A 9,719-nucleotide genomic window follows, 5' to 3' on the forward strand; every position below is an offset into this window, starting at 1 on the left:
CACAGCACCATATTAGCTTCTCGGATGGAAGCAAGCTCCATCCCAGCTGGACCCAGCACATACAGGTTAACATACGCAGCTTGAGCCCAGCAGCCCACTAACTTGTTAAAATTCAACCAAAGACAAGAGCAAGATATGCATCAAAAGAAGTAACATCATCAACAGCAAAAAAATCACATTTTCAGGATCAGTCATCAAAATCTTCTATTTTGCTCAGCTTAAACAGAAAGATAAGGACAGCCAACAATCCATTTAATTAAGGCCTGTCTCAAGTAACTAAGCTTTACTTTAAACTCAAGTTAGATTTGCTTGACTGACAGCTGCCAAGGTGATCCATAACTTGTCTGCAGAACCATGATATAGATACCTTACTTCTAAATGGTCCAAATACTCCAGGTTTTGAGTCAGTCTGAGGTTTAGAAGCAAACTGTGTTTGTCTTGTATTAATTCAGATATTAAATGTATTTTAGGCATCTGCTTGATTGCCTCACATCATTTTGATCAAAAAAAGCCACAGGAGAGCTCTAAGCACAGGTAACACCAATCCACCCAGAGCCCATTGCCATCTCGGACCCTGCTTCCACCACCACTTCAAACTCACCCAAAACCAAAACTCAATGTGTGAGTCCGCTCAAAATCGACACTTGAACGTTCCATGAGTCTGACTGGTCATCCCCAGGTATTCCCCACACCTCTTTCTATACCCATTCTGTTTGTGAAGGACCCAAGTTCTCTGTTCCAAGTTTTGCACATCAAGACAACTCCCCTCTTTCTGAATCTTTAAGTGCAGGGTAAGTTATAAACTAAGAACTATGCACCTCTATTACCATGCAGAAATTAAACTATATTCAGGCAAGAAGGCATTCACCTTATTGCAATTGACAAATATACACACCAAATATTTTATTTCATAAATTTTATTTATGCAAAGCCCATCCAAAAGTGTTGTGTAAAAGTGAAAAGCTCTTTTTACATATTAATAAAAACTTTTTTGTTGTTGTTGCGCACTGTGTGGGAAGAGTGAGGATTTGACTGTTTTATTTACAGGAACCCACTAAGTTTGTTCAAAAATATAGACATAGGTATTAAGTCATTCTTATTTTCCCTAAAAGCTAATTGCTGTACAGTATACAACAGCTCCAAGTGCCCAAATAACCAAAAGTATTCCATGACAACTATACAAGCTTTTTGTGCCCAGTTAAAGAATATTCTCGTTTTGATGCCATGCTTGCACCCAGTGCTTGTTTTTTGTGGGCTTTTTTTTTTTTTTAATGTATACAGTAGTCAAATTATATTACTATGTAACACCCAGTATTTCCTTACAGAAGAAAAGTTATGTTCATTGACCTTCCAGTTCAGCTGCTGCTATATCTGGTTCTTCATCATTGTAAATGTTTTCTGCCTAAAGACACAAAATATTACATTACAAGTGGTAGGCACAATTGTTTTTAAAAGATCTTCTATACTTCATATAGAAAAAACATGGCAATATCAAGAAGGCACAGACCCTCCTCTCCCTGCCTTTTGTTAAAGGGCAGACAGATTGAGGAATGTACATACAGCGGCAAGAATTCAACAGTTGTCTTAGCACGTTGTTTTATTTCAGCAGAATAAGCCTTAGCCATTTAATCCTTTACCATAAGCATTTTGTTATTTGGACTCAGCCTCAGACTGAATACTCAAAACAAGTTCAAGAACAGCTATTAAAACCTGAAAGCCCAACTTATGTCGCACATTTAAGTCTGCTACATTTTTAAACTTAAGTTGTTCCCAAGTGATTTCATGCCACATTTACTAACTGATCAAATTCCTGCAATGTAAAATAATATGAACTAACTGGAGTTAAAAGGCATCTTGCTTCACAGTCAACATGCTGGAGGGGGACGAGGGTGAAGAAAAAAAATAAAAAAGAGAATACACCTTGGCTAGTAGAGGATATAAGTTCACAACTGCCACATTTCTTCTTACTATTAACTAATATCCAAGACTTGGAGTCAAGAATTAGCAAGCATTGACATTTATTCAGGTTGTTTTAGTCTTTGTTTTCTTTTGAAAGTCTTGATCTCCAAACAAACAGTGTAAGAAGTACAGGGGATAGACTACTTTCAGGTTCTGAAGGCACAAGCTGCCCCAAGAACAGGCTATTTCAGTTTCATTTATGCAACAAGCTTCAGAGCAACTCACAAGCTGTTGGGACACTCACCATTTGCCATATCTGCATTATGTTGTCCTCTGATACAGAGCAGATTACCCAAGGCTCATTAGGATTCCAACTGAAGTCTGAAATTTTGGCAGTGTGTCCTCCATGAATAAACTGTTAAAAAACCCACAAGCTTCAGTAAGCCATTTAATGTCTAGAGAGAAATCTGTTAAAACCTGAGATTCCGAAGATGAATTCATTATGCTGATGACAATACAAAGAAGAAAAACTTGCTACTAGAGATTCACAATACAGACATAAAGAAGGGGCGTGTGTGACAGAGCATTCCTTTCATCGCTTATGGACATGGGTGCAATTGCTGAGACAGCATTTAAGATAAAGGTTTATATTACTACAGCAACAACCCATTGACATCCTCCAATGGTGCTAATTCACACAAGGTTGGGCTCTGAAATCCAGCCATCTTTTATATCCATTACCTCATCTAATTATAGGAGCACTTATACAGTTGTACAGGAAACAGCGAAACTGAACTATAAGCATTTTTAATTGTTTGTTTCCCAATGAAGCAAATCAAAATATAAGCCTTTGTACTTTCTACATCGGTAAGGTCAACTATGGGCAACTTGAGGCCTTGGCTTTACACGCATTTATTATATTTATAAAAGAAAGCTGACAAGCACAAGGCTGATCTATAAATATGTTCAACAATAAAGGTATGTAAATCATGTCCAAGATGGCTTTGGAAAACAAACAAACAAACAAACAAAAAATCACTGCCTTCAGAATTGAACAGAGGAACCCTGCCACAACTTAGAGCTATGGACTAAAAACCAGGGAGCTGAAAAGATTTAAGAACTGCTACAGGTTGAGTAGCACATTCATAAGGCACCGTACTGCCATATAGGATGCCAGCAGATCAAAACCTGAACAAAAGCATACCAGCAGTTCAGGAGGCCCATCTTCCGCATCCTCTGCAGACTGCTCTTCTCCAATTTTACTGTAAGAAAGAAGTTTATACTTATTATTAATATGAAAACTGCATCCTACATTAGTGTAACAGTTCCTGGCCTTTGTTTCCACTATTTGCTTTTGCTATTGCTACGTCAGCTGTTTGGAATTATCATTACTGAAATAGGATCTAACTTGTGAAGCACGTGGAGGCAGAAATCACTTATTACCAAAAACAACAGAAAACAACTCTATCAGCAAGAAATCCTCGCAGAGAAGTACTATCAGCAATACTGCACTATTTCCACTATACACTCAAAACACCAGTCCGAGTTCAGCACTCAAGGAAGGCTGGAGAACAGCACAAATGAAGTCTACCAAATAAAGTAGGTCTGCAGCCTTCTTTTTACCATCTGCTCCTGTATACTAAAAGAAAGGAATTGCTCTTCACCTCAAATCCCATACATTAAGTCGACGATCAGTACCACTTGAAGCAAGAATTGTTTCATTATGAGGAGACCAGTGAACCTATTGAAAGAAAGCAATTTGAATGGAACAGTGTTACTGATTTCTAAAGCATATCCTGAATAACCATCACCCACACCTGGCCACTAATTTTCAATAACTATACTCAATACATCAGTTTCTTCCAGCATAAAAGATATCCTATAGCTCAAATAGAGTGCTTTAAAGTCTTAAGATTCTCAAATTGAACAGCCAGCATTATTTCACTGTTACAGATTTACCATATCACTAAATTTGTCTACCTACTAAACAGGTAGAGTTCACAATATTGGGTTTGAATCCAAGTCCTTTCTAAAGCAGAAATTTTAGAGAAACCATCTATCTGTTCTGAGGGTACTTGCAAACTCACAGTATCTTTTTAGCAATATGTTGTTGACTATTTTCTTCAGAGTCAAGTGGGAAAAGGTAGAAAGAAAATATGTATTTGTTGAACCAAAATTCACTATTTAATTTTTAACAGACTTATTTATTGTGGTTGGTCACCATATGAAAATCTACACTGTCTTGTCCAAGTCAGTACTCTCTTAGTTTTTCCTACAGCTTATGAAAAACATTTACTTACCTGAAAAATTTCATCTTTATGAGACTCAAAAGAATGGAGCTTCAATTTTAAGTTTCGAAGATCCCATAGAGCCACTGTCTGGGAGAAGTAACAAGAAATTTGTTTTATTATAATGGCTATAGAATTACAATCTCAAATGCTTATAAATTTGAAGTATACACAAATAAAAACCTTGTCAGCAGAACCAGTTGCTAGAATGAACTCGCTGTAAGGATTGAAGGATAGACAGTTGACCTCGGCTGTATGAGCATCTACAGAATGACTTGGCTTGGACGTGGTATTAGATCTTGTGTCCCAGCTGTTGTGATGAGGAGTTTGCAGGAGAGTGAGGGGGTGGTGAGGAGAGTGCAAGAGAAAGAGTAAACGAGCATAAGTTTTCACAGGAGGTTCTTTTTCACTAGACTACACATTAGTTTAATGGACTACATTATTAATAAACTTAGTCTGAAACTACAGTTTTTGTTCCATAACCTTTCATGAAGTTATTTTGTGTCTGTTGTACAAGAGCAGTTTGCACCAGGAACCTGACATACATATTAATTACATCTTATTTTCAAATGATGTGAACATGTTAAATGACATGCAGGTTTCAGTGATTCTGCAGCATTACCATAGTTGATTGCACTGAAAACCTACATGAGATCATGCCAGAGTTCAGATTTTTTTTAATCCAAGTGTTCTGGACTGGTTCACTAACAGCATACAGCAGGCACTATCCAGAAACTGCTTAATCCCAACTTACATCATAAGCTTCTGATCATCAGCCACGGATCCAAACAGAGATTCATGGAGCAGATGCCACGCCACATCTTCTACTACTGCAGAGTGCCCAGTGAAGACTGCTTTTGCATCAACAATTTTGCCTTCTTTTGGTCCAGCACTTATATCCCATAAGCACACAGTCTGTAAATAAAAGTCATATTCTATTGTTATGTGGCCTCTGGCTGTATTATCTTTCAAATAAATAAAAAAATCACATTTTACGTATAAACAGAGAGATGACACTCCTTAAACAGTTGTTTTTGAAAAGGAACACTTAAAATGCCATAAGTGAGAAGTGAGTTAAATTATCCATCAGTCTTCTACAAATTCAAGGCCCAAGGATTATTTATAAGGTCACAAGAGCAATTCACCATTTCAAAGCCTAAAGAAATGTATAAGCTGTTAGATCAATTGACCTTTGAAAGTCTTACTAATTTATAGCCTTAGATCCAAACTAGTTTAAAGAGTTGCTACACAACAATTTCTTTCAGCAGACAACTAAAAAAAAAAAAATTCTGTTCTTACTTCACCAAGTGTGTTACAAAGAACTGGTTGTTGATTATAGACTAAAGTCAATGGACAGCCTTTATAAATGTCATTACAACACATAAGCGATTCCCCACATAACAATACATAGCTACACTAATTCAGTTTTTCTCTAACCATTACAGCATAAATGAGGAAGTGGGTTTTTTTGTTGTTTCTTTGTTTCTACTAGTGGAAAAGATGGGTTTTTTACATGATCATCTGAGGCACTGAGGAGATGTCCACTCAAATTTGAGTTCCATGACAAGCCATAGCCTTCCTTCTGGTGCCCTCTTAATCTCAGGTCAGGATTACACTCTCCACTTGGGTCTGAAAGAGAGGATTTTTTTTCATTTTAGCTTCACCTTGCACATCAATTCATAAGAGCATCATTATCACCTAAGAACTTTGTTTCTGTAACAATTCAAATAATTTATACATCAGCCTCTTTGGAGACTGCTTGCTGCTTCTATCAAGATTTTCTTATGATATGAAACCAAGCAGTTAAAGTCACTGAAGACATGGGCATTCTTATTCAGATTTCAAAGCCCATCCCCTCCTCCTCCCAATTACAATTAAATACAAGTTTGCCCTTCAATGCGAAGAGGCATTTTGTTTAGCTTCAAGGAGTCTGACCCACCTGGTTTTGCAGGATGTTTAGTGTAGTCAAATACCAACACATCAGCAGACGGTGTTTTTGTAGCAATGATGCTGGGATTCTGCGGCATGTACCGAGCACGGTTTACTTCACCTTCATGGTTAATTTTAATCTCTGTTTCAATTTTGCCAGTCACAGATCCAAAGCCACCAAACTCTACATTTGTCAGAAAAAGGATGGTTTATCACAAACTATTTTAAGCGGGTCAAATGGCATTTCCTGCCACTTCTGTCACCCCACAGGTCAGTGGAAGCACCTTGCCACCTACAATAAGGCCTGTGAAAGACTAGCTACATGTGATGGAACAGCATTAGCACTTCAGCTATTTTGAATCCTCTAGGATACAAACTCTTTCAGAGCTTTAGTCTGTTTGAGGTAGAGGTCTATTAGTTTTCACCACAACTGATAGAGCTGGTAAAAATTCTAGCACGAATTGTATATCATAATGTTACCCAAGATCTTCTTAAATAATAAGTTTCCTCTTTTTAACCACAATTCATGATCTAGAATTAGTGTGAACTGATAAGTATACGTAACCTTTAGTATTTAACAGAAAGTTAGAGTATCATTAGACACAATACTTATTTAATGCTAGGTCTAAAACACAACCTAAGAATGCATGCACACCCACCTCCTTTCTCACTGTCATATTGTGAAGTATCAAACTGATCATCATTGGGAATCTGGACTCTCGCAACAACCAGGTGGTTCTGTTCATCGGATGTATGTGTTCCCAAAACCAGCCAGTGGAGAGCATAATCCTTTCCTTCTGGCCTGTTTAGAATAATAAATGCATAGAATAAAATTATGTGCTCAGTTCCAGAAATTTGATAGCTAGCATCAATAACATTCAAGACGCAAACTTCTTCGGATGCTAGAAAAGAGAAGCTCGTGTAAAAGACCCTTTCTTTGTTGAAAGAGACTTGTACAATAAAGCGAACTAGACTCTGACAAAAGCAAGCCAAAGATACAACCACCAAGGCCAGAGTGGCATTAAAGGCAGTAAGGGTTGCCACTATGGCTTGAAAGGGACAATTACAATTTGCACAGTAGTTAAAGGTGATACTAATATGTATGTCTGTCTTTAATTCGCCTAGCAGTTGCACAGCATTGATTTAGAAAACAATCAATACTGCTTGCTGTAAAACACAAATACTGATGACATGTGGCAACCTATTTCAGTTTCTTCTCTTAGAAGCTTCTATAAGTTACTTTACTTCAGACTCATGTTTTTAAACACTGCACAAATCCTAGCTAACTAGAATCAAATTCCTCTTCTGGTGGTTAAATGCAACATTTAGTAATGAGAGGCTGGATGGACAGTGCCATTTATCTCTGAAAACAAACATCTAAACAGTCAAAAACCAGGCAACTTCTGCATTCTTGAAAGCAACATAAGTAAACTCTCTGAATCCAAGCAAGTAGTAATCATTTGGGCAATCATAAAGCACTGTAGGTATTAACTACACCACTTCCAAGGCATCATCATACATTTTGAGAAGGAAAGAAAACTACAGAACAAAATAAAAACACACAGTGCACACACACTTACTTGCATCAGGAACAGGTGTCCCATCATGTCAGGTGCCATACAAAGAGACAGTCCTTGCCTTAAATGGCTTACATACTTTGACACTGGATAATTGGAAATACCAGGTATAAAACTGAATATTAAGTCAATCTGCAAAATACGAGGCAAGCAGAAGTGTTCCTCATAAGGGCTCTACACCCTCAAACCCCCACTTCATTTTCTCCATGCCATAACTGGTTAGCTCACGTCTCTCAATATCTTCCCCAAACATTCTGTTATACAAAATTAAGTGATCACCTAACCACCAAGCATAATATCACATATGTAAGGTAAAATTTTAAAGAGGAAAAAGACCATCCTCTGATTATTGCATGAACTTTACACATAAGGTATTTTAAAATCTAGCTGTATCTGGTTCACAACAATATTGGGGACCCAGTCCTTGTCCACAACCTCAGTAGAGCCCTGAGTGGTTACTGTAACAATTTAAGTTGTGCAACAGCTGGTGCATGAACAAAATCTATCCCCATCTTCAAAATTCTTTAAGAAATTAACCAGTGAGCCTACGACTTTCAGGGGGAGATGGAAGAACGGAAAAATTTAAATATGTGAAGCCAACAGAGAGGCAGATACAGAATCATGACATTAGGCGCCAGAATTATTACCACAATATCTCCTTAAGTAAGTCCAGACTTCAAACAAAAAACAACAGAGACAAATACTACAGCTCCTACAGAATAGTAATCTGTAGTGCACATGAAGAACAATTTTCAAGAAAAAGCTGATTTAGTACACATAGATTTCTCTGATCAGAATTAAATATAGCAGAGTGTTAAGTCTCTTATAAATTGCGAAGGATTTCTCACACTTCACAACATCTTCTGCTAGGCTAAGCTGGAGTTCTGTAAAGTACCAAAGTGTGCCATTTTGCTCAAAGCCTCTGCATACCTTAAGTATGAAAGTCGTAAGCAAAATAAAGTGTTACAAGCTCACAACGAAGACTTTAACACAAATTTTTCTTGTCTTGCGAGCTTTTTATCCTTAAGTTACCTGAAGACACTGTTAAGCAGTGGAACACGCAACTCCACATAGCCTCAGCTCCTGCTCTGCAAACTAAGCAAATCAGCAGCTGAGTCCTGTGCCTCACTGGCACCTTCCAGGCCTCTCCTCCCTTCTCTCACCTGGTCACATCAGGCAGCCACTGCACAGTGAGGCTGGGCCACTCCAGAGCATGTGTCATCACCAGGTCGTATAAGAAGGGGGTGTTTTTCTTCCAGATCTTGTACTCCTCGCTGATGACGCGCTCCTCCACCGTGTCCTCCAGCACTGCGGGAAGGAAGGGACATGAAGCCGGGGCCCGCCGCCTGCCGAACCGAGCCGCGGAGGTGGGGGGGGCGGTGGGCGTCGCCACCAGTCTGGGACATACCAGAGAATGGGCTGGGTAGGAGAGGGGGTTCCGAAACACCGCCCCGCTCCCACTCCGTCGGAAAGCTCCCTGGAGAGGAAGCTCAGAGCACCTCACCCCGCCACCCGCGGCCCCGTCCCTTCGGGCACACGCGCCCCCACCCACTACCCAGCCGGAGAGAGGGAGGAGGGGAGTCTCCTACCTTCCTTGCTCGCCATTTTGCGTGGGCGCGCACACGCGCGAACCGCGGCGCGGGAAACCACGCCTAACGGGGGCGGGGCTGAGGTGAGGGCGGCCGGGAGCGCGAGCCGCCGCGGCTGGCCCCAACGGCGCTACAACCGCCGCGCGCGGCCCTGCCCGCTTCCAACCCGCGCCTCGCGCCGCCGCGCATGCGCCGCAGCAGAACCCGCGGCACCACCACCCACGAACGGCAGCCAATGGAGTGCGGCGGAAAGGGCCGCGAGGGCGCGCGCGCGCAAAGGGTTGCCGGCGGGAGACGGAGCAGCGGAGGAACCGCGGGCGCTCTGGTGAGGCGCTGAGCGCGCGCGGGGTGCAGCCGTTCCAGCAGCCGGAGCGCGCACAATCGTAGAATCATTCCGGCTGGAAAAGACTCGCAGGGTTAGCCTGGCACTGTCACTA

At 40.4% G+C, this 9,719-nt stretch overlaps 1 protein-coding gene across 1 annotated transcript; it reads right to left on the reverse strand.

The window, feature by feature from the left end:
• Positions 1–936: 936 nt before the first annotated feature.
• On the reverse strand, positions 937–9,354 carry RBBP7 (RB binding protein 7, chromatin remodeling factor). Its single transcript, XM_080361918.1, has 12 exons — positions 9,283–9,354; positions 8,857–9,001; positions 6,776–6,918; positions 6,127–6,300; positions 5,701–5,816; positions 4,942–5,102; positions 4,371–4,497; positions 4,200–4,277; positions 3,564–3,640; positions 3,104–3,161; positions 2,204–2,314; positions 937–1,402 (listed from the first exon to the last, which is right to left on the reverse strand). Exons 1-12 carry the CDS (start codon positions 9,296–9,298, stop codon positions 1,340–1,342), a joined length of 1,269 nt encoding a protein of 422 aa, XP_080218044.1. The 5' UTR covers positions 9,299–9,354; the 3' UTR covers positions 937–1,339.
• Between the last annotated feature and the right edge of the window lie 365 nt (positions 9,355–9,719).

This window comes from Nesoenas mayeri (assembly GCF_963082525.1).
Source record: "Nesoenas mayeri genome assembly, chromosome: 1".
Lineage (NCBI taxonomy): Eukaryota > Metazoa > Chordata > Aves > Columbiformes > Columbidae > Nesoenas > Nesoenas mayeri.

Coding starts and splice junctions, on each gene's coding strand:
- RBBP7 (XM_080361918.1), bottom strand. Junction 5,103..5,700: donor TCAGTGCCTCAGATGATCAT/GTAAAAAACCCA, acceptor TTTTATTTACAG/ACTGTGTGCTTATGGGATAT. Junction 3,641..4,199: donor ATAAAGATGAAATTTTTCAG/GTAAGTAAATGT, acceptor TTCTTTCAATAG/GTTCACTGGTCTCCTCATAA.